The 25,091-nt window shown below is 42.0% G+C and overlaps 2 protein-coding genes across 4 annotated transcripts in view; one reads left to right on the forward strand and one right to left on the reverse strand.

The window, feature by feature from the left end:
• Positions 1 to 15,686, forward strand: part of LOC145413369 (UDP-glucose 4-epimerase-like) — an 18,816-nt gene extending 3,130 nt beyond the window's left edge. For 2 of the 3 annotated variants that reach the window (XM_080283051.1, XM_080283069.1), the window contains exons 2-9: positions 5,527 to 5,745; positions 6,412 to 6,581; positions 7,743 to 7,856; positions 9,244 to 9,423; positions 10,130 to 10,310; positions 13,092 to 13,245; positions 13,907 to 14,037; positions 15,103 to 15,686. In XM_080283051.1, coding sequence (XP_080139177.1) covers positions 5,535 to 5,745; positions 6,412 to 6,581; positions 7,743 to 7,856; positions 9,244 to 9,423; positions 10,130 to 10,310; positions 13,092 to 13,245; positions 13,907 to 14,037; positions 15,103 to 15,152 — 1,191 coding nt within the window. In that variant the 5' untranslated portion in view covers positions 5,527 to 5,534 and the 3' untranslated portion in view covers positions 15,153 to 15,686. The remainder of the gene's footprint in view (positions 1 to 5,526; positions 5,746 to 6,411; positions 6,582 to 7,742; positions 7,857 to 9,243; positions 9,424 to 10,129; positions 10,311 to 13,091; positions 13,246 to 13,906; positions 14,038 to 15,102) is intronic. The other variant, XM_080283059.1, reaches the window with a different exon arrangement.
• A 2,844-nt stretch (positions 15,687 to 18,530) lies between these two features.
• On the reverse strand, positions 18,531 to 23,380 carry LOC145413389 (UV-stimulated scaffold protein A-like). The gene is made up of 2 exons (XM_080283080.1): positions 23,355 to 23,380; positions 18,531 to 20,705 (listed from the first exon to the last, which is right to left on the reverse strand). Exon 2 carries the CDS (start codon positions 20,677 to 20,679, stop codon positions 18,751 to 18,753), a length of 1,929 nt encoding a protein of 642 aa, XP_080139206.1. The 5' UTR covers positions 20,680 to 20,705; positions 23,355 to 23,380; the 3' UTR covers positions 18,531 to 18,750.
• Between the last annotated feature and the right edge of the window lie 1,711 nt (positions 23,381 to 25,091).

Genomic DNA, 25,091 nt, shown 5'->3' on the forward strand with positions numbered 1-25,091 from the left:
GATGTCAGTGAGTAATAAGATTTAAAAGATGTACAATTGCCACAAAAAGTAACAGGTCACACTTCGGCCGAGACCTAGAACCACAGGCCATATCAATTACAAAGTTCCTGATGATTCCACCCCTCGCTGACGAACTGCTTTCATGATGGTGAATTATTCTTCATGCTTGTGACATTTCCTGATCATTTTACTCTAACTTGGCCTAGATATATGTCTATTTGCAGCTTATTACACGTTGCTCAGGAAAATGCAATACATCGGTTCTACAGTCCCTTCATGGCACTTCTTCGTGACCAGCGGCATAGTCCGGTGTTAAACTATTATTACAACTCGGCATCCAAGGTGGGGAGGTATCCAATTTAGGCCAAATTAAAGAATGATAGGGCCAATATTGCAATCATAATATATTTAAATGATAAAATATTAATCTTTTAGGGATATCACGAGTTATATTGATATTTGAACATAATCGGAGCCCTCCTGCGCCATTTTTCTTTTATTTCTTTATTAATTTCTTTATTTTTTGAGCTAATGTACAGTCGCAGCCCGATATTCTTTCCCACTTTCATTCCTCTAAACTGTAAATATGTCACCCTCACACACGGTCCATCAGTGAATTCCAAAACACGGCTGCTAGGAGTTGTGCTGTCAAATTCTGTCGGTACTTTGTTCCGATAGGGGGCGCCACGGTGCTGTACTTATGGATTTCAGATCTAGGTGGGCAGGAGTACACGGCCAAGACTGTACATTCATTTTAGTTTCTGTTTACCCTTTGTCCTTACCAATGACTTAGGTAGGAGGTTAAGGAAGGCCCAAACACCTCTTCCTTAGCGAATTAGTATGCTTATTACACTTTACTGCCCTCTTCTGTGTTAAATAAATCCCTCCAATATCGCCTTACTTTGCATAAATTAACGTACAGAAGGATGTTAACCAGCCACGCCCAAAAATAAATCACTAAGGAAGAGGTGTTAGGGGGCTTCCTAAATTAAACCCTATCGTCCATCAGTACCCCTTCACTTCGATTATGTACTCTCCATTTTATTCCGTCTACTCTCAGGGGATTTCCTTCAGATATTTAGTGTTTTTTGAAGTGGAGGGGTTAGTTATGGGCTTCATTAACCCGCTCGGTGAGAGAGAGATTCCCAAGTTACATAAAAATCGTCTGGAGGCAGCAAAAATAACCCTAAGTTGCACAAAAATCGTCTGGAGAAACCCAAAATAATCCTGTTACAAAATAAAAATCGTCTAGAAGCAGCAAAAATAACCCTAAGTTGCATAAAATAGTCAGGAGAAAATCAGATAATCCTAAAGTTACATAAAATCGTCTGGAAAAAACAAAATAATCCAGTTACAAAAAAATCGTCTACAGGAAGCAAAAATAACCCTTAGTTGCCTATAAATCGTCTGGAGAAACCGAAAATAATCCTGTTACAAAAAAATCGCCTGGAGGAGATCAAATAATCATAAGTTTAAAGAAATCGCTTAAAAAAACACAAATAACCCTAAGTTACAAAAAATCGTCCGGAAAAAACCAAAATAACCCTAAGTTGCCTAAAAATCGTCTGGAGAAACCCAAAATAATCCTAAGTTACAAAAAAAATCGCATGGAAAAAACAAAATAATCCTGTTACAAAAACAAATCTGGAGAAACCCAAAGTAATCCTAAGTTACAAAAAATCGTCTGGAGAAACCCAAAATAATCCAAAGTTACAAAAAAATCGTCCAGGGGCAACAAAAATAATCCTACGTTATATAAAAATCGTCAGGAAGCGAGTGGTTGGCCTGTATTGTTATGAGGTTGTCTGCTGAGATAAAGCTAAATTCTATCAATCTATCTATATATTTCCAGACGCCTTAATCCGGTAAGGGATGGCCACAAACAAATCGCCTCCATGTCGCTAAATTAATCAACTATACTAAAGATTTAAGTAACAAGTGTGAGAATAAGTCAATAAAGAGGTATTAGTGGGGTAGAAAAGTGATGGTAGTGTGGTAGGAGGGTGGCAGAGAGGGGTGGCATTGTGGTAGGAATGTGGTATCATTGTGGTAGGAGGGTAATGGTAATGTGATAGGAATGTGGTAGCAGTGTGGTGAAAGGGTTATGATACTGTGGTAGGAAAGTGGTAGCAATGTGGTTGGATGATGTAGGCACTGTGGTAGGAATGTGGCAGCAGTGTGATAGAGGGTAGTGGTACTGTGGTGAGAATGTGGTGGCAGTGTGGTAAAAGGATGGTAATACTGTGGTAGGGATGTGGCAGAAGTCTGGTATAAGGGTGGCAGCACTGTGGTAGGAATGTGGGCTGTGGTAAAAGGGTGGAGGGGGTTGGGAAGGGGGTATAGGAGAGGGGGGGTAGTGCCAGAGACAACATCGTATCATCATTATTATCTGTTATCTGACCCGCCTACCTCAGTGCCATCTCTCATACACACGGAGACAGGTGTGTAAGTCAGGTGTGTGGTAAGGTAGGTGTGTGGTGAGGAAGTGTGTAAGGTAGATGTGTGGTGAGTGTGGTGAGGCAAGAGTGTAATAATCATGTGTGTGGTGTGGCAAATGTGTGGGGAGATTGGAGCGTGATATTCAGAGTGTGTGGTGAGGCAAGTGTGTGTGTGTGATGTAGATGTGTGGTGAGGCAGGGGTGTAATATTCAGGTGTGTGGTGAAAAAGGTGTATTGTAAGGCAACAGTGGAACATCCAGGTGTGTGGTGAGGCAGGTGTGTGGTAAGACAGGTGTGTAGTATCAAGGTCTATAGTGAAACAAGTGTGTGGTGAGGCTGGAGTGCAAAATTCAACTGTGTGGTGAAAGAAGTGTGTGGTAAAGGTGGAGTGTGATATCCAGGTGTGTGGTGAGGCAGGTGTGTGGTACCCAGGTGTGCACTTGTTATTTTTGCGGCACCAAGCTCATCTTGACGTGAACCCTGTGGACTGCACAGATCGAGTCACTTCAGCCGGACGCTCGAATAGTTCTTTTAATGTTTTTACAGATTGCTTTTGAAGGAGTGTTAATGTTGTGATAATATGGGACACCAAGTGAGTATGTTGTGTTATGGGGATATACATTACAGTGAGGGCCTTGTGTATTCTTTGGCAGTTGTATTTTGTGTTGGTACTATTGCAGGGATGGTGATGGCCGCATTGCAGTCTGGCTATGCGAATTCGTGTCTTTGGGAAGGGCGGTATCTGAGGGACGAATGACTAGTGGAAATTAATGAAGGATGGTGCTTGGTTGGTGGTTTTGGGTGGATATGTTTGTTAAGCGGTATGTGGAAGAAGGGGGATGTTTTTCAGGGTGTAGAGCTGGGAAGTTGTGTGTGTGTGTGTGTGTGTGTGTGTGTGTGTGTGTGTGTGTGTGTGTGTGTGTGTGTGTGTGTGTGTGTGTGTGTGTGTGTGTGTGTGTGTGTGTGTGTGTGTGTGTGTGTTTAGTTCTTTTTGGTGGGGTGTGATGCAGCATATAATTACAAGGAAGGGATGGATATTTTCCTATACTCCTCTTATTAACATGTGGTTCTTGGGTGATAATACCTCTATTTCTTCGCAAAGGTTATGTGTAATTGTGGGTTAGTAAATATCTTAGTTTTTCTTGTATACAGTAGATTATATTAGTTATTCTAGACTTTATTAATATTTTCCACGTTTATAGCTGCTAAGGTGAAGGGTAACTTGAGCTCGTGTACTATACTGTTGTGCAGATAATTTTTCAAGTATTTCCTCTGCCGTCCATAGGTGTTGCCTGTGAGTGTTTTCAAGGTACAGGGTTACAAGAGGTGTACTGAGGCAGGTATGTGGTGAGACAGCTTTGTATGTGAGGTGTAATGAGGCAGGTATGTGGTGAGGCAGCTTTGTACGAGAGGTGTAATGAGGCAGGTATGTGGTGAGGCAACTTTGTACGAGAGGTGTAATGAGGCAGGTATGTGGTGAGGCAACTTTGTACGAGAGGTGTAATGAGGCAGGTATGTGGCGAGGAAGCTTTGTACGTGAGGTGTAACGAGGCAGGTACGTAGAGAGGCAGCTTTGTATGAGAGGTGTACTGAGGCAGGTATGTGGTGAGGCAGCTTTGTACGAGAGGTGTAATGAGGCAGGTATGTGATGAGGCAGCTTTGTATGAGAGGTGTACTGAGGCAGGTATGTGGTGAGGCAGCTTTGTACGAGAGGTGTAATGAGACAGGTATGTGGCGAGGCAGCTTTGAATGAGAGGTGTACTGAGGCAGGTATGTGGCGAGGCAACTTTGTACGAGAGGTGTAATGAGGCACGTATGTGGCGAGGCAGCTTTGTATGAGAGGTGTACTGAGGCAGGTATGTGGTGAGGCAGCTTTGTACGAGAGGTGTAATGAGGCAGGTATGTGATGAGGCAGCTTTGTATGAGAGGTGTACTGAGGCAGGTATGTGGTGAGGCAGCTTTGTACGAGAGGTGTAATGAGACAGGTATGTGGCGAGGCAGCTTTGAATGAGAGGTGTACTGAGGCAGGTATGTGGCGAGGCAGTTTTGTAGCTTGACAGATGCATCCTTATTCACGTGTGTATGTGGGTTTGGGTGTTAAGGAATGCACTGATGAAGGGACGGGGTGTGTGAAGGCAAGATATGTATGAAATGAGGGAGGTGTATAGCGAAGCAGGTGCAGCACAAGATAGGTGTGCAATTACTCACGTAGACTATAAAACATTGGTGAAAAAGGAAAATGTTGATTTAAGGGAGAGTATTTGAAGGCAAGACAGGTATGTAATGAGCCAGGTATATGGTGAAGCAGGTATGTATTACGGCAGGTGTGTAATTACTCAGGTAGACTATATGTTTGGTGTAAAGGTATGAATTGATGAAGGGCGAGGGTGTATGAATGCGAGACAGGTGTGAGGAGCGTGTGTAAAGAAACAGAACAGGTGCAACAGGTGCACACTTGTGGGACAGATGCCACGTAGAGCAAGGGACAGGTGTGTGTGTGTGTGTGTGTGTGTGTGTGTGTGTGTGTGTGTGTGTGTGTGTGTGTGAGAGAGAGAGAGAGAGAGAGAGAGAATCTTCTGTATATCTCACACGTATGTCTGCCTGTTTGTTCACTGTTAGTCAACCATACACAGCTACATTCTTCCAAGCTACATTACTGAACATTTGTACTGGTATACATATGATCGTGGGGAAGGTCACAAACACCATAAGGACAGCGTACATTTTTCAGGATAACAGAAGTGGAAGTTTGCAGGGTCACAAGATAGCAAAAATATCAGTACGCAAGAAAGTACCCAGCAGTAACACATCCACTACTTGCAAGATAAAGTATTAGAGTTTTGTATAATGCTCAGTAGCGCTTTGGAGTACTTGGGGTTAAAGGAGGATGCTCAGCTCTTCTCCAGTTTTCCACACGAACGGGTTAAATTTTGTATATGCCTAGATGAAGCCCCCAAAAGTCGTGGACACCAGGGAATTGAGCATGAAAGTTGGCCCCCTTCCCTGACCCCCTAAAAAAGTATCCGCAAGTTAGCTAACCCGACCAATGCCGATTATAACTGGTGGAATTAAGTTTCTGTATATTAGCCTTCAGGATGGCACAACAGACGGTGCTGGTGACGGGAGGTGCAGGGTACGTGGGTTCACATACCGTAGTCGAGCTTCTGCAGACTGGGTACAGTGTGGTGGTGGTGGACAATTGCTGTAACGCGTACCACCAAGACACTAACGCTGCCAGTAACGGAGCCACAGAGGACAGGAACGGTGTGGGAGGAACCAGAGACGGGAAACAAGATGATAAAAATGGTAAGAGAACAAGAGCTGGTCTGTTTTCATCTAAGGGAACTGGGGGACTCTTAATTTAAATACTAGGACTCGCATTTTCGTAGGTTAAGGAAGCTCCCTAACACCTTTTCCTTAGCGATTTATTTTTGGATATGGTTGGTTAACATCCTTAATTTATGCAGCGTATGGCGACATTGGAAGGATTTATGTAACACAGAAGATGACAGTAAGGTGTAATAAACAGAATAAATCGCTTAGGAGAAGGTGTTAGGGAGCTTGCTCAGCCGAGGAGAATAGGGGCCTAGGTCTTGGTGGCAAAAAATCAGTGATTCTTGGTTAAATGGCAGAAACGAGTCCCCTTGCTTGCCATATTCTTTTTACTCTAGCTTGGCCTGAAACTGTCATCTCTCCATCTTGAATTTTGAGTTGTAAAAAAGAGATTAACGCTAGAATATGAAGCTAGTCACGGAGAAGCGCTATGGAGAGGATGTAGAGCCGTAGTATTGTCTTTTTCTGCCACTGAACTATGTGAAATAAGCTCCCAAAAGACGAAAAATTGGGCCAAGTTAGAGAAAATAGATAGTCAAACTGATCCTCCCATCTGTCTACACATAGCCATCAAATGAAGTGAATGGGGTTAGGGAGCTTTGACATGATAATAAACTGACTATATTAACGGTGCTACAGGACACAGTAACGGTGCAGGAGCCAAGAACGGTGAAGGAGGGAAGGTTGGCGCCAAAACCGTGCTGCCTGTTGCCCTGGAGCGAGTGGAAGACATCACGGGCAAAACACTGGCTGGATTTTATCTCATCTCACTCTTGGATGAAGAGGCCTTAACAAGGGTATTCTCAGAGGTAAGATGCTTCTCTCTCTCTCTCTCTCTCTCTCTCTCTCTCTCTCTCTCTCTCTCTCTCTCTCTCGCACACACACACACTAATGTACTATAAATCATATCTAGGTGAACCATAACCTTCATTTTGTGCTCATTCATTACTTATTTTTTACTACTCTCCATGTTCACATCAAACCTTTTTAAAATGCAGCACTTAACAAAATCCAACTTTTTATTTTTTTTCTTTATGATAAATTCTTAGGTTTACAAAATTTATGAGTATATATAATATGTCATGTTTTTAAGGATTTGAAGACTCCGTAACACTTCTCGCCGACTTATTTTTGCTTTTGCCACGTTATTAATCTCATTATGATATTTATGCAACCTCAATCGGTAATGCGGAAAACGCAAGTAGCATGCAATATAGGGATGTAGTGTGGAAAATAAATCGCTAAGGAGCAGGTGTTTGAAAGCTCTAAACAGTTCCATGTGCGAGATGTGCCTACACTGAGGAAGTAGGTTCGATCTGTATGGGCGTATTCTCTCCATGAACTCTATGAACCTCTCTCTCCCTCCCTCTCTCTCTCTCTCTCTCTCTCTCTCTCTCTAGCAATCTAATCAACCACTCCCATTCTAACGATCTAACTTACACACTCACTTCCCTTCCTCTCTCCACCTAACCTAAACTATCCTCCCTCCCCTTCTTTCCCTCCTAACTCCTCCTAACTACGTCTTCTCTCCCTTTCATTCCTCCACCTAACCATGTCTCTCTCTTTCTTTCCTCCACCCCCTCACACCTTCTTTCCTTCACCTAACCACACTTCTCCCTGTCTTCCCTCCTTTCCCTCCTCTACCTCCACTTCCTTTCCCTTCTCTCCTCTACCCCCATTTCCCTTCCCTTCTCTCCTCTACCTCCACCTCCCTTTCTCTCCTTTACCTCCACCTCCCATTCCTTCTCCTCTCTACTTTCACCTCCCTTTCCTTCTCCTCTCTACTTCCACCTTCCTTCACTTCTCTGCTCTATATCCACCTCTCCCTTCTCTCCACTTCCCTTCCCTTCTCTCCACCTGCCTTCCCTTCTCTCCACCTGCCTTCCCTTCTCTCCTCCACCTCCCTACCCTTCTCTCCACCTCCCTTTCTCTCCTCCACCTCCACCTAACCACCTCTCTCCTCTCCACAGCACAAAATCGATGCAGTAATCCACTTCGCAGCCCTGAAGGCCTTGGGTGAGAGTGTGGCCATGCCCTTAGAGTATTATATAAACAATGTGGCAGGGACGCTGACTTTGCTGCAGGTGAGTGTGTGTGTGTGTGTGTGTGTGTGTGTGTGTGTGTGTGTGTGTGTGTGTGTGTGTGTTTATACTGTATGTCTGTATCTGTCTTTCTCTCTCTCTCTCTCTCTCTCTCTCTCTCTCTCTCTCTCTCTCTCTCTCTCTCTCTCTACCCCTAAGAGTTAAATTGGCTGATAAGATAAAGGATTGTTCAAGAGATGTTCACCAAGTACAAGATAAGAGAGCGTAACGTGCTGGGCAGGTGATGGACAGGTGGACAGATAGACAGACAGACAGACAGATAGATAGACAGTTGGACAGATAGATAGATAGATAGACAGATAGACAGTTCGACAGACAGATAGACAGTTGGACAGATAGATAGTTGAATAGATAGATAGACAGATAGACAGTTGGACAGATAGATAGACAGATAGACAGTTGGACAGATAGATAGACAGTTGGACAGATAGATAGACAGCAGATAGACAGTTGGACAGATAGATAGACAGACAGACAGTTGGACAGATAGATAGACAGATAGACAGTTGGACAGATAGATAGACAGATAGACAGTTGGACAGACAGATAGACAGTTGGACAGATAGATAGACAGATAGACAGGTGGACAGATAGATAGACAGATAGACAGGTGGATAGACAGATAAGCAGAAGCAGATGGACAGACGGAAGGAGATGATCAAACAGACAAGTCGGTAGAGAAAGGCAAACAGACAGAGACGCAGACAAGCAGACAGGCAGAAAAAGAGAGAAAGAAAAAGACAGAGGCATATAGGCAGACAGATACAAACAGACAGACAGAGACGCAGACAGACAGGCAGAAAATGAGAGAAGGAAAAAGACAGAGAAATATAGGCAGACAGAAACAGACAGACAGAAAGAGGCACAGACAAGCAGACAGGCAGAAAAAGGGAGAAAGAAGAAGACAAAGGCATATAGGGAGACAGATACAGACAGACACAGACAAATGGCTAAACACACAGCACACCTTTCCCTCACACCTGTCTCAAACTACACACCTAGTCTGCTATATTATTTAAGTTAGTAAATAAATCTTTGCCTGGTTCTCTATAATTTTACGATAGTGACGCAAATATAATTCTGGTTTTATAGACGAAGAAATTACATATACAGAAAATGGGGGTGAAAAGTTGTATATAATGTTGTGTATTGAAAGAAATGTGGGTTGTTTTGTGAGGGGAGAGGCAAGAAGTGGTGAAAAAATGGGGAGAGAGAGAGAGAGAGAGAGAGAGAGAGAGAGAGAGAGAGAGAGAGAGAGAGTGTCAATTAATACATATACCTATCTCTCCACCCACACGTTTGTCTGACTATCCATCCCTACCTATCAATCTAACTATCCATCCATCCCTCTATCTGTCTATCTATCTAGGTGATGCGAAATGCAGGAGTGAAACGCTTGGTCTACTCCTCCTCCGCCACCGTCTATGGTCTCCCTCAGTACCTTCCTACTGACGAAGACCATCCTACGGGACCCGGAATTACAAACCCATACGGACGCTCTAAGTACTTTTGTGAGCAAGTTATGACGGACCTGGCTACTGCTGATAAGGTGAGACAGAGAGAGAGAGAGAGAGAGAGAGAGAGAGATGGTTAGATTGACAGGCAGACAGAGATAAATAAATAGATAGACACATGAGAGAGAGAGAGAGAGAGAGAGAGAGAGAGAGAGAGAGAGAGAGAGCGAGTGACCTTGTATTCCTGCAAAGTAGTGATAAGAATATTAATGTGTATGATTGAAGCTTTTAAACTGATTAGATAGTGCCTATTGATGTCGTTATTGTCACCATCGTTGTTGTTTTTTTTTCAATTTTAGGAGTGAGGCGTTATTGTTGTCATTTATTTTATTTTAGGACAATTATTTTCGTATTTACAAAAGTGAAATCTGATGCTGTTATTTTTCATTGTAGCAAGAGTTTATTGTGTCATGTTATTATATTTGTCAACACTGCAGTGATTTATGGTGCTCTTGTTATTGATATCCTTGTAGTGTGATTGATTTAATAGTCATTTTTTTTACAACAATATTTCAATTCATTTTTATTTTTTAAAATCTGAATTATACCTTACCTCATCCACAGGTGAGAAAAGAGGTGTGGATGACGATGATGACAATAATAATAAAAATAAAAACGATTATAATGATAATAATAATAAAACAATAAGAATGATGATGATGATACTACTACTACTACTACTGTTACTACTACCACTACCGTACTACTATTACTGATGATGATGATGATGAATTGATCCAGGAGTGGGGGGTGGTGCTCCTCCGGTACTTCAACCCTGTGGGGGCTCACGCTTCAGGCCGCATAGGTGAGGACCCCCGGGACACGCCCAACAACCTCATGCCCTTCATTGCACAGGTGGCCGTCGGCAGGAGGGACGCAGTGCAGGTGTTTGGACAGGACTACCCCACACCTGACGGCACAGGTGGGTAGCGACAGGTGTGTGTATGTGTGTGTGTGTGTGTGTGTGTGTGTGTGTGTGTGTGTGTGTGTGTGTGTGTGTGTAGTGATGTATGGCACGTGTGTAGTAGTATTTGGTCTGTGTGTAAGTGTATGGTCGTTTGTGGTGTGTATGTGGTTGGAGTGGCAGGTGTGAAATGATGTGTGGCAGGTGTACAGGGATATGTAGTCTGTGTATAGGTGTATTGTAAGGTGTGGGGCATTTGGAATTATTAACCAGCAAAGGAAAATGACAAGCAGAGTTAAAATATTCTGCGAATTTTTCTCAACAGGTGTTTCTACTCCCCGCAAACAAGTGTTCAAGGATGGTGTGTATAAAGAGTCAATATACTAGTGAATGGAGGGGATACGTAGCTTCAAAACTCCTCTACTCTTACTTCAGCTTTAAGGTCGCGTCCATACCAAACTCATCCTGACGCGGGCGGGTGTTTTGTATCACTGCAACCCACGGAAGTTCTGGCCCACACCCGCCCGCGTCCAATGGAGCCAGTTGGAAAGCTCTCGCCCGCACCAGCATGTGCTTTATGAGGACGCGACTTTACAGAACCGTGTGATGACGTGTTTGGGAATGGACAGGTGTGGAATGAGTGTAATGAATAACGTAATGGATGGCAGGTGACCATATGAATTGAAACAGGTGAATAACAGTAATAGCTGCACATTATCACCTTTAATGGCATGTGTGTGGCAGTAAATGACAACCGTAAATATTGACAGGTGTGGAGAGATGCATGGAATCTTTGGAAGTGCTGAGTTTCTGTGAGGTAAACTAATTCCTCTAATGGTAGCTGGAATAAAATACGAAATTCTATCGGCCAAAAACTTAAACCACTGAGTTCTGTGACATCTTTTTTGCAGTTTATATTTTTTACTTTCACACGATTTTATTCAACTTAGGGAAAATTCTCGTGTATCAAGGGGTTTATGCAGGCCGTATCTAACCCCTCGGGCTTTCAGAGTCTGCCCTAGAATGAAGAAAATCGTCTGGAGATAGTACGAATTGAAGTAAAGTCACTGGAGCTAAAGAGATAACTGTGGAATTATCTGACCTATTTTTTTTTTTGTGTGTGTGTGCCGTACAGATATTTCCTGGGCCGAAATAAAATGAAAAGTAGGTAATTCGCATCCAGAGATTAATCGAAATTAGTGTTTATTATCCAGTCTTACGCACGAGGACAGTTTGCGTCAAAATATGTGAAATTCCGCCTTCAATGTGAATGCATCTCAAACTTTTTCAGCCCATGTTTATCGCATTATTTTATTTATTTATTGCCGTTACCAGGATTCATTACTCAGCTTTCCATGGACTTTTTAAACCTTGAACTGAATTGTCATCATTAATCCTTTCACTAAGAGAGGTTTTTGTTTAATTTGGGAAGAGTTTTTTTGAAGGTCGGGAAAATATAGCAAATAAAGATGACGCTGTGCTGGATAAATGATGAAACACCTGCATGATCGAATACCTGGTGTCAAGATTAACTGACAGGTGAGAAAGTAAATGCCAAAGAAGACTGAAGGACTGAAACGCAGGTGTGTGTGTGTGTGTGGGGGGGGGTAATTCACCGGGTCGGTCAGGATCACTTGATGGTCGTGATCGTCAGCTTTTACCCTCCCGGAAGGGAGCTGAGAGCTCATATAGTCCGATCTAAGGGCAAGGCTGTGACCTTCACACACGCACACACCCGTCCCCTTGCTCAAGGGGGACAGTAACCACCCACTTCGCCAGTGAAACTTTTCGCAACCTGAGCGAGGCGCGAACTCCCGTCCACCAGTTGGCATGCGGGAACGTTACCACTGCACCAGCGAGCGGTGTGTGTGTGTGTGTGTGTGTGTGTGTGTGTGTGTGTGTGTGTGTGTGTGTGTGTGTGTGTGTGTGTGTGTGTGTGTGTGTGTAACGTAAAAAATATGACACAATAAAAACAAGGACTGAACCTATCCCGCCAAGTAAGTGTTAGGGCAGCATCACAAATGCCCATATTCTCCTCGGTGTCGGAGAGAAACGCCTTCACGCGGTGGCAGCCCTATAACATAGTGACTCCTCTGCCTAGTTATACAAACGTCCCTCAGGTCCCTCCCTATCCCCGAAAAGGAAGTTGGTGAACTGCAAGATTAGGGCAGCTCCAGCCTGAAGTCCACCACGTTCACGTTTCAGATGAACCTGGAGCAACTACTACTACTACTACCACCACCACTACTACTACTACTACTACGGATTCCTAGCAGAACTTCCTTTCCTTTTTTTTTTTTCTACATGCAGCGTGTTAGTAATCCTGAATGTTATTTATGCAGTCTATGCTGGTATTAAAATTGATATAAATACCATACAGGAGAACAGTAGGGCATGGAAGGTGTAATAAATCGCCAACGAAAAGGTGCAACGCAATTTACAAAGCTATTTCGAATGTGTGCCTAAGAATGATGTAGTATAGGTGTGGGAGACTACGTGCAGGTGCGATAAGCAAAATAAATCGCTGAGTGAAAAGTGTTATGAAATCTCTCACGGCACTAAGAACACGTAGCTTAAATGATAATTATTTTCAGGTGCATCAGTAGCATATAAATGATAAATAAGGATATGGCAGGAAATAAATGACGAAAAATCACAGGCCACTAAGATCACGAGGCTAAAGGTGAGAATTATGTTGTCAGGTGGTATGATAGGAAATAAATCGCTGAGGAAGTGGTGCCACGAAATCTCCAGAGCCACTAAAAATACGTGGTGGTTAAGAGGTAATTATATCGTCAGGTGTGCGAGACTACGTGCACGTGATGGATTTGGCATCGGGGCACGTGGCAGCGCTGGGGCTATTATGGAAGTCAGGGTTCAGTGGGGCCGCAGCGTACAACCTGGGTAGTGGGAAGGGCGTGTCTGTGTTGGAGATGATACACGCGTTTACCAGGTACTGTATACGCTTTTTTACCTGTCTCATACAACTCATACCTGCCCCTACATACCTCTCTTTCACCTGTCTCACACACTTCAGTAAGGACATGTCTGTTTTGGAGATGATTCGTGCGTTTACCATGTACTGTTCACACTTCCTTTTTTTACCTTTTTCATAAACCTTACATCTGCTTCATACACCTTGCACACTTACCTCACACATCACACACCTGTCTCACACACGTCCCACACCTGTCCAAACACATCTCACACTTGTCTCACATCACACACCTGTCACATACTTCACATGTCCCACACCTCTCACGTCACACACCTGTCTCACTAAGTCACACACTTGTCTCATACAAGCATGTCACATACCTGTCGCGCACCTTATATTCTTGGTTCACACATTTGTAGATCTAACTAGACAAATTGACAACACCAATGATAAACTGAACTTATTTGTTGAATGAAGCTTTCTAAAGAGGGCTGATTAGTATTATAATGTTTATTTTGTGTCTGGGCAAGTAGGCAGAATTCATACATGGTGATGTGTTGGTGAAGCGAAAAAGTTAAAGCAAGGATTTTGACGCACAAAAAGCCTATTGTACTGTCCTGAGGTAGTGCATATTGCTGTATATAATGAAAAGCTAAGAATATTTGTTGTGTACCAGGGCAAGTGGACGGAAGATCCCCTATGTGGTGACGGGTCGGCGTGCTGGCGATGTAGCGAAGATGGTGGCCTCCTGCACCAGGGCACAAACCGACCTAGGATGGAAGGCTACCAGGACGCTTGACCAGATGTGTATGTAACCATATATTTCAATGTTATGTCCTTTCTCATTTACTCCCCACCTTTCTTTCTCTCCCTCTCTCTCATCATTCTTTTCCTGTGGGTCATAAAACACTAGAATAGACGCTTATGCTGCTGCATCTTGCATCTCTGCTGTCTTTATTTGTGTCCCTTTTAACTGATCGTTTCCCTCTACAGTACTGTACTTCCTCCACCCCCCCCCCCTCTCAGTTTAAAGCAGCCTCTTATTGCCTACATCTCAAGCGAGGGTTTATTTAGGACTTCCTTTCTCCTCTGACTCGCACCTGTGATGTCTCTAAATATACTGTTTGTATTTTATGTGCACGACTGCTGAACGATAATCGGATATACTCATAAAACACATAAAAGGGAAAGGCAGTGGCTCAATCGGTAGAGAGGTGGCCTGCGGTCCTACCGGACCCAGTTTCAAATCCCCGCTAGGGCAGGGAACAGTTTAAGGATTTGCATTTCATACAAAGCAGACTTTACCGATGTACCAGAAGACCCGCCGACATGTCGTAAAAATACCCCCGCAAATACCAATACACCAGTCCTGTATGAGACAGCCCTAGCATGTATTTAATATGGATGGTGGGTGTTAGCGCCGAAGTGGTGACATGTAGAGGTGTATAGTGTGTGTACGAGGACTACTGGGCCTCGGGAGCAGGCTGTGAAGCCTATGCCCAGAGTCGAGCACATAAAAAAAAAATGAGTAAGGCTGAGCTTACGTTTTACTGGTTCGTGTGGTCCAATGTGTCACCTTCTGGTCAGAAATTTCGGGGACTGAATATACTGTAACTAGTAATGGAAGTTTCAGATGATATAAAAAAAAAAATCTAAAGTATATCAACTTACACATGATCATACATACATGCTCATACGTTCCCATCTTATGTAAACGAGAGAAATTATGCTAAGATGGTGATCTTTATAATGGTGGTGAATATAATTACTATATGGTGATGAACGATGATGATGACAATGATGATGATTATGATGGTGGTGGTAATGGTTAAGATGGTGATGGTAGCTAATTAGTACTCATTTTCCTTTCAGGTGAAGACACTTGGCGATGGCAGAGTCAAAATCCCCAGGGTTATGCATAGAATCCACCAGTCCAATTCCTTGTGCCTCTCCTCATATACCTCCTCTCATTCCCCCTCTACTTTCCTTTCCTTACTTTTATTCCTTCTCTACCACCCTCTCCTTCTTTCTACCTTTCCTTTGTTACTTCTCCTTCCCTCCCTCCTGTCCTTTCCTCTCCTCTTTTTCCTCTATCCCTTCCTTCTCTTCTCTCCAGCATTCCCTCCCTCCTTCCATCCCCCTCTTTTATATCTTCCTACTTTTCCATTCCCTCCCAATTATTTCTCAATACCTTCCACACCCTGATCTCTCTTTCTGATTTAATATTACTTTATATGTTTAGTACAACCTTTTTCCATTCCATATTCCATTTCCAGTCCTATGTTATTTGCCTACCTTTACAAGAGTTAACACTTTGCATCACAATGATCCATACTGTTGTTGATATTGAGTTTGTAGCACCTCTTCCTTAGGGATTTATGTTGCTTATCACACAAGAATACCCTCTTCTATGTCATACCCGTTTTACTACTAACACGGTTTGTATCAGCAACATACAACATTATGGTGTATATGGAAATTAAGCACTGAAGAGGGCATGTTGCAATATATCAAAAGTCAAAAAGAATATGGCCCTAATAAAAACTATCTTCTCAAATGCACAGGAGATTTTGTAGCTATTTTGTATATTACACCATTATATTTTCAAGAATGTTTCCTAAGTCTTTTTTAATATCAACAGTCTGCATCAATGACATCCTAGAGATGTCTGTGCACAATAAATTACCAAGGAAGTGGTGTTGCAAAATCACCATGGCCAGTGAGAATTTAGCCCAATAATGTTACTCATACTCCACAGGTTCTGTTATAATGTATAATCTGGGACGTGTGTTTGCTTACTATTCCACTGTGTCTACTTCATACACAGGTCATCTTGACTGCTTCTCTCTCTGATGTATCAATAACAGAAGCATCCATAGGCAGAGAAACATAGCAAGCCTCTCTCAGCTAAGGAATAGTACCCAGCAAAGGAAAGCGAGAAGTAGAAACGGTGAAATATTAGGTGACCTTTGACTCCCATTGTAGCAGTTTCGAGCAAATTCCTTGAGATTTCTACACATATATTTTCATAATGCATTTTTCTTTAATCAAAAAAGACGTTAAAAGTGTGTAAAGAGAAAAAGAAAATTGAATAAAGAACATGTCTTTCACTTGTCCTTTTCAAAAATTAGGGCACATTTCTAGCATTAGGCAGTTTGCATTCCAACAATCTGTAAGTGATGAACATTCTTAAGATCTGGGCATACTCAGCACAGTTCACATCTAGGTTTGTTCTGTCCCAAAAGACTGCTTTATGGTGTAGTCAGTCGTCCTGCATTTTGGCAACAAATCATGGATAGGATTTTCAGAGGTCTTAAAGAAACATTTTTTGTAGGTGAAATCTTGGTTCCAGGCACAGCTGTAACTGAACACCAGGTAAGACTCAAAGCAGTCTAAAATGTATTCAGCATCATTGGTACTAAGGATCTGTAGGAACAAGTGGTATTTTCAGGTTCCATCAGTTTCATGTCTAGTTTTATATGGCTGATGTACAAGGAGCCTGTGTTCATACAACCAGTGCAAAAGTCGAGGCAATCCAGGATGCAAAAGAGCCAGAGAATAAGGGACAGTTGCAGTCAATTTTTAGTTCAGCCACATTATTCCGAAGACTCATATTCATTTAGCTACAACTGCCTATCCCCTGTAATAGTATCTGGGGAAAAAAATAAAATAAAATAAAAAACCCAAAATGGAACTGGTCACAGAGTGTCAAAATTGGTTGGGCAAATTCAAGCAGAAATCCTCTCTCCCAGATTCTTAACTAACTTCAACATGATTTGCTATCTCTCCAACCAGCAGTGGTGCTGTTTTAGCCCATGTCACACTTGACAGCATAGAATGACTAATTGTACTTGCCTCAAGATAACAACACAGTTAAGAAGAACTATCACAATCAGAAAAGGAAGTGTTAGAAAAGCTAACTGATTTTACAGTGCTGGATGATACAGTATATAAGTTTAATGCTGTGACTCTACTATAAATCCTGTATACCTGTGCCGTATCTGATTTATATCACCTGTATCACAGCATTATATTTACCTTCATGCAAGCCTCCATATGATTAGTGCAATATCAATGTGTTTCAGTGGTCTTGGTATAAGTTCCTTTTGTGTTAGTACTGATAAAGCTGGGTGGCTCTGTTCCTCAGTTATAAGACTGTCCCTCAACTTTTTCCCAATCCTCTGCAAGGAGCATGGAGGACTGCAGGAAAAGGCAGCTTCAGCCTGCTGGGTTCACATTCAGATGAACCTGGGATGCCGACAATAACAGCAAAACCAGTTCAGACTCACAGCTTTTTTTCAACTGGATAAAATCAGCTGGGGGTAACCACTAGCCAGTATGAAATAATTTAGCTACTGCACATTGAGTTTGACTCGGACATATTGTAATGAGAGGCTTAAGTCCATACAGATCCAAGGGCTTTTCCTGCAGCAGGGTAAAATCATCTATTAAGAGCCAAAATAAAAAATACAATATGTCGGGGAGGGGGGGGGGGGATGAAATTGTACATTTGGTTCTTCCTACTTTTTGTATTTGTGTAGCTGAAGAATTATGAAGCATGAAGTAACACCATCCCAGTGTAACATAAAAATTCTTAGCATAATGTGTCCTTTTTCTTTCTGCATTTCATTTTTTTTTTTTTTTTTTTTTAAATGGCATGTCAAGACTGTTTTATCGACATTCGTATATCCACAAACTGTTCTTTGGTCCAAACTGGGACTGATCAGGAATTCTTTCATGTAACAGTTCATTGTTCTAGTCACTCCATCACCACCACCTTTTACACCTATAACCTTGGAGTAATACCTATCTATCTATTGCCAGATGCCATAATCCTGTATGGGGTGGCCATTTGACTCTGAGTTATTTGTTTTGCAGGGAGGGGCACTAACCCTCCACCAACCCACTTGACATGTAGGGAGAACGTATGGTTTGGTTATGTGGTTACCACCCAGTGTTGTAAATGGTTTCTTGGCTTACAGGAAACCATTTGGCTTGTCACTCAATGTAAAGCCACCTGAACGGAAAGAAAAGCATTAAGTAGTGACAGGAAAGATGGAAGAAATAGGAAGAGAGGAGGGCAGGCACAGAAAAAGAATGATAAAGGCTAAGGAAGAAGTAGGCAGCACTACATCAAGTGAGTGGATGATGGTCACCACCACTTACCACTATCAGTAATAGGCATCATGATATTAATAAATACTTTAATTTCTACACAGCTAAAACTTTTTCACAATATGGTAAATACTCAGTTCTGGGCATATGCAGACTATATACAGACAAACTTCATACAGCTTCATGCAGTGGCACCAACACAATTGAGTAGCTCTGATGCCCACTTAAACAAATATCCTTTAACTTCCTCCCTATCTCCCATAAGGTGGATAGTATATAGACTGCCAGAGAAGAGCAACTTCAGCTTGCCGTCTATCAGGTTCACATTTCAGATGAACCTGGGCTACAAGTACTACTGCTACAAGTGACTTCATAAACAGACTATAGCTACTTACATTACTAATGCTAGCTATGGCTGAATTTAAAGTCTGCAGAAACATTTGGGGCTGATCTATGTTCCTTGGCAAAGGCAGCATTCATACGTCGCACAGCCTTACGACTCAGCACTTTTTTTGCAAGTCTTTCTCTAGGTGTGGTCTTTTTAATGTCTGTTAGATTTTCATACTTCTGTTTCCGTTTTTGTCTTCCCTTTGTCACTTTAAGATCAACACCTGTAGCTGCTTTAAGTTCTGCCAACAACTGTGGGTCTTGCCAAGCTGGGTGGTCCCTTTCATACTGCTCCCTGGCAGCTTTTTCTTTGGCAATATCTTCTGGACGTAGTGGCATGCCAGCATCATCTCGTGGTATGACGGGGCCATGTAAGGGACACTTCTCTCTATCCCTGCGTGGGCACAGCCGGCCAGTAGGGAGGGGAGCCCGGCAAGCCCACTTCACAGGCTCCCATGTCCGCTCATAATTCACCCTCTGTGTGGCCACTCCCATAATCCCTCCTGTGTTGTCCATTTCATCTTGATCATGCAAATCTGGAGTAGCTGTCCACACCTGACTCAACCCTGCAAGGGGATTGTGATGACGCCTAGGAGCAATCTCAACTTTGCTCAGGTAATCATCAGGGCATCGAATAATTTCCTTCACTTTTCCATTGACATTTTCTTTTGAGGAATGGTTTGAGACTCCTGAAGTTGATGGCTGGTTGTCAGGGTCATCTGGTTGTACAGATGTGGTATGATCCTTGGATGAAGATGTTATGCCCAAGAGAGCTGCTTCAGACTCTGCAGCTCTTATCACTCTAGGGTCATCAAAGGGCACCTCCACAAAGTCACCGTCATCATCATCACTGTCAAAGTCACATGAAGCTGATGCACTTGGTTTTGCTTGTGGCACAATTTGTAAACTTTCAAATTTTTTAGCTGCACCTTGTATCAACTGTTTGAGCTCAACAATTTGCTTAATCAGCCTCCCATTGCCTTCTAAATATGGCTGCATGGTTTGTTCCCATTTTTTAACAAGTGGCAAAAGTTTTGATCTGAAAACATGAATAAGGTCCTTCAGATTTTTTATAACATCCTCATTATCTGTGGTTTCATTTATTCTTCTTACTTTATCCAGGTCAATCTGCACATTAGTTCCTCTCGTAATTCCATGACCACGCATAGTTTCCGAACCATACTTAAAGCTGTCCTCATCTCCTGAATCTTCTTGAACTGAATCATCTTTTGTGGGACTCTCATCATCTGCTATAAAGCCACCCTGCTGTGAAAACAAATCATTATCATCAAGAGGAATGAAAAAATCATGGACATCTGGTATGAGGAGTTTGAAACAATTTTGGAACTGCATTATATAATCTTTAATTTCTGGGTTGTGCTCTGCATATTCGCTAGTAACTTTTTCAATCTTTTTTCTCTTTAGTTCCTCCTCTCTCTGTCTCTCTTCCTGTGCTCTCTGCCGCTCTGTTTCTGTTCTGGCAGTCAGTTCAGCAAAGTCAACCTTCTTGCAGTCTCTTAAATACACATATCCACGCTGAAGAGTTGAATAGCCGACACTATACTTGTCATACCAGTGTTGTATAGTTTCAACACATTTTTGCTTCAGCTTATTAGCAACTGCATCAGGTTTTGGCATAGGTTTATTAGGATTTAAACCTAAAGTCAGGTCTACAATGGTCAGGAAGTCCTTCAGGACCAATTCTCGAAAACAATGTGATTTACAAAAGATTTCATTGCATATCTGGAAAGCACTAAACCTGATTTCTGCATGGTTCTTTTTCAGTTGCTTGCTAACTAATCTGTACAGTTCAATAACATATATATCTGACTGTTTACATATTTTCTTCACTTTCTTAAATGTTTCTTCATCCAACTTGTCTTTTCCAGAGGTGGTCAGCTCCTCCACTAACTTTTTGAGCTGGTAGGCTTGCTGGTTGTTCTCCATCTTGGTCAGTGGTTCACAAGCTGACTCTGTTGATAGAAGGCTCACATAAATAATGGAAACTGTCTCCATCTGTTTCCTTACTTAGCACAGAAGAAGGCTTAGACTTAAAAGGTTCAGGTAAATAAAACGAACTCTCTTCACCAGTTTCTGCACTTAGTAACCAACAGAAGAAGAAGGCTGTATAATCTGTTCAGAGAAGGTTCAATCAAATACAGTAATAACACTCTCTTCACCTGTTTCCTTACTTAGCATGGAAGGAGGAGGCTCAGGATTAATCCCTAATGACCCTACAGGTCATTAAGGCAGATACCATATACCGTATTAGTTTTTGCTACCAGGTAAGTCACAAACTCTCCCTAGAAAATTATTGATAAAACTTAATGTTATGATACTGCATCCAGATACATTATTGCAATGGTGGATGAACAGGTACAAGGAGGAATCACACTTTGTTCAAAGAGCTGACCAGCCTGGGAATCAAACTCGCATTTTGCCAGTTATAAGCTGGATGTACTGTGCTACCAATGCTCCAACTCCTCCTCCTGAGTTCAGTATAATATGACTCTGATTTATACTGGATTATTACTGCAGTATATGAATGCTCTGTGAATCAAGGAAGCTGCATTCAGCCAGGTTCATATATGGACAAACTCTAATTAACTTCTTAACCCGTTAACTGCTCTATACAGCCTGAGCTATTCCGAGTTTGACTGCTCAATACAGCCCTGGCTACGCAGGTGAATTTCGAATCTAGTGCCATGGTGACCGAGGCCAACCCATGCAAGCATGTTTGAGCCTTCAAAATCGAAACCGAAACCGAAACGGAAAAAGAAAACGAAAACCATACATTCTAATAGGGAATCAGACACTTCGATGTTCATCCATGGCTTTACCAAGGTAAATGTTGAGCTAATATTTCGTTACTGTAAACTTTGGCATGTGTTCTCTCAATTCCTAAGACAAAATTTGGCCTTTGGTAAATTTCATTTTTACCCCTATGTGTGCACACCACGGACACCTTCAAAAAACTGCCATGCGCAGTTAATGGGTTAAGTCTGGTGGTGTCTTTTTCATTGTGGTCTAACTTTATTAATCTTTGAGGACTCATGGTCAATGGGTTAATGAATGATATATTTAAATCTCCCCGTTCAGACAGTCTCTTCAGAGCTAAATAAAATCATCCAGAGACAGAGTAAAAACACACACACACACACACACACACACACACACACACACACACAGTAATGAAGGGTTTGTAAATAATATCTGATGCCTTTACTTTGGGACAATCAGACACTGCCACTTTTGGTCACATTCATACTTTTTCCCGTTCTACATTTTTTTTTTTCTTTAACAAAAGCTACATCCTCAGGGTACCGTATTTAAAAAAAAAAGCATGCGCGCGTGTGCGAGAAAGTGAGAGAGAGAGAAGATCCACGTATCTTCTTTGGGTCACCTGCATTTACCGGGAATTTTCAGTACATTTCAAGAGAATGCATCAACTTTGACTACTTGTCTTTTGTACATAATAAATTAAACATGAAAAACAATATGCAACCTATGCCTCTAATCTGCAAGACTCTCACAGATAATTGGTAAAAAGGAGGGGGAAATAAAAAAAAAGAAAGGTAATTTTCACATCTTCATTTGAACCCTATCCTAATCCTGGTATCCATCAGACTTAACCTAGACATATTTTTGACTACTGTTTTTGCCTTTGCACTACTGGTATGGTACAAAAAAAAAAAAAAAAAGAATATAGCTATCAAATACATACAACATACAGACACTCCATATTTAACAATCTTTGTTTGGTAAATGCTACAACACCTGGGAAATTACCAAACAGCATGGTGTTCGGCTTTAACATCAAGGGTCTGGTACCAATCAATTTGTTATATCAAGGGTGTACTGCACAGTGAAAAACACTGCAAAATTAAACTAATCACCAAAAATTCTGTGGTTATACAGTAGAAAGAAAAACTACTTTGAAGTTGTTGGAACCTTAAATTAGCATAACCCTTGCCACAATACTTAAATACAGTACAGGTACTACGCTGGGTGGTAACCATATAATCAAACCATACGTGCTCACTACATGTCAACAAGTGGGTTGGTGGAGGATTAGTGTCTCTCCCCATAAAACAAATAACTCAAAGTCAAATGGCCACCCCTTACAAGATTGTGGCATCTGGCGATAGATAGATAGTAAAGTAAAATGAGTCTGAATACAGTCCTATATAAAGTGAAGATAGGAAAATATAAATATGATGATCACAGCGCTGACTTTTACCTTAAGGAGTGTTCTAAAGCTCATGCAGTATATATAAATTCAATGACATTCTAGTTCTTGTTTATGCAACCACAATTACCCATACTTCATACTGCTATAATATTACCTCGTATTTCCCTCTACTCCTAAGCCTTGTCCTCTCTGCAAAGATATACATGCGGAGGACACTGGGCAAAATGAAGGGGGAAGGGAGAAGCTTCTCATTTTATTGCATTTACCTTAGGTGTGGCTTCACGCAATCAGAAGGCCGATACAGCTCTGGTTCATTCTTTGTTGGTGAGCTATCAACTAGCCCATCTAATTTTGGCTACCAGTGGCCCGCGACAAGGAAGGTCATATTATAGTCACTACTACCAAACTGCTATAATGTTAAGGTACTTACATTAACAATGATCTTTCTTCTTTTCACTATCCTAGTCAGATACAATCACAAAACACTCCTGCAAAAAATAACCCTGGTCTATACGTTCTGAAAATGACTGACAGTGCTTAAAAATCTCATACCTTTCCTTATCAGTACCAAACAAAGCACACATCAGGTGGAAAACTGCGTCGCCATTCTTCTAAGTTGATATAGTACCGTAGAAATCTCCCACTGAAGGACCTTCCCGAAAATGGTTGTGTTCATGTTGCAATGGGTCTTCCTTGCACAATGTTTGTTTACTTTTTGGCGTCTCAGTGTTGTCAGCTCAACGAGTCGCCCACCCGCCCAATCCAACCAAAAGTAGCCAAAAAATAGTCCAATGCGTTACCACAGACATTACATAATATTTCTATCTATTCTTTCCCATTTTCTGGCTCCTACCCATCCCAGTACTTCTGGTGGGAAGTAGGATAATACTGATTACCATTACTCCTATCATTACTGCCACTATTAACGAACAAAAGGTAAGAGCAAGTAAATTCTGTACTGAGCAGATGGGGGACGTGGAAGGTGTGTGCAAGATATTCACAGAAGAAATATTTGCAGCATGTGATGTGGTGTGTGGGGTGAAGAGAAGACGGAAGGGAGTGCAAGGAACAGCATGGTGGAATGAAGAGGTGAGACAGGCTGTGGCACAAAAGAAGAAAGCATATAATGAATGGATGAGAAATAGGGGCGTGGAAGAAGTTGAGAGGCGGAAGAGAGAGTTATATGTAGAAAGAAAGAAATGAAAAGATTAGTAAGAGAGAGTAAGAAGAGAGTGGATGAGGAATTTGGAAGGAATTTGAGTGTAAAGTGCAGAGACTTTAAGAAAATGTTCTGGAAATAGGTAAAGAGAGTAAGACAGGGTGGCAGTGAAGTTAGCTGGGGAGTGAAAGATAAAAATGGTAGATTACTAGTGGAGAAGGGAGAAAAAGTGAGCAGATGGAGAGAACACTTTCAGGAATTGTTGAACATAGAGAATGGAAGTAATGCGAGTACTGTATAAGTGGCTGGGGAATGGCTGGGAGAAGGAGGGAGGTGAGAAGACAGGAAGATATCAGTAGGATAGAAGTTGTGGAAACAATGAAGAAAGTCAAACTGGGGAAAGCCCCAGGAATTGATGGAGTGGGTGGTGAAATGCTGAAGCATGGGGGAGAGATAGTAGTAGAATGGATGTGGAAGATGTACAGATTGGCCTGGGAGGAAGGTAGAGTCCCGGAGGATTGGAAGTCAGGTATAATTATTCTCTTGTACAAAGGAAAAGGGGAAAAAGAAGTGTGTGGTAATCATAGGGGCATTTGTTTTCTTAGTGTAATAGGAAAAGTGTATGGTAGGATACTTACTGACAGGCTTAGGGAAACAACAGAGGAATTAGTTGAAGAACAGGGAGGCTTTAGGAAGAGAAGAGGTTGTGTAGATCAGATATTCAGTCTTAGATCTTTAGTGGAAAAGTTTCTAGAGAAGGGAAAGAAGTTGTATCCGGCTTCATGGATTTGGAGAAAGCATATGACAGAGTGGATAGACAAGAATTGGGGAAAGTATTAAGAATATATGGAGTAGATGGGAAGTTGTTGAATGCTGTGAAGAGTATGTATGATGGTGCTTAGGCTGCTGTACGAGTGGTTGGTGAACTGAGTGAATTTTTCTCTTTGCAGGTTGGGTTGAAACTGGGATGTGTCATGACTCCATGGTTGTTCAATCTATACATGGATG

This window comes from Coenobita brevimanus, chromosome 12 (genome assembly GCF_032717465.1).
Source record: "Coenobita brevimanus isolate Jiangsu-jjx chromosome 12, ASM3271746v2, whole genome shotgun sequence".
NCBI classification, from domain to species: Eukaryota; Metazoa; Arthropoda; class Malacostraca; order Decapoda; family Coenobitidae; genus Coenobita; species Coenobita brevimanus.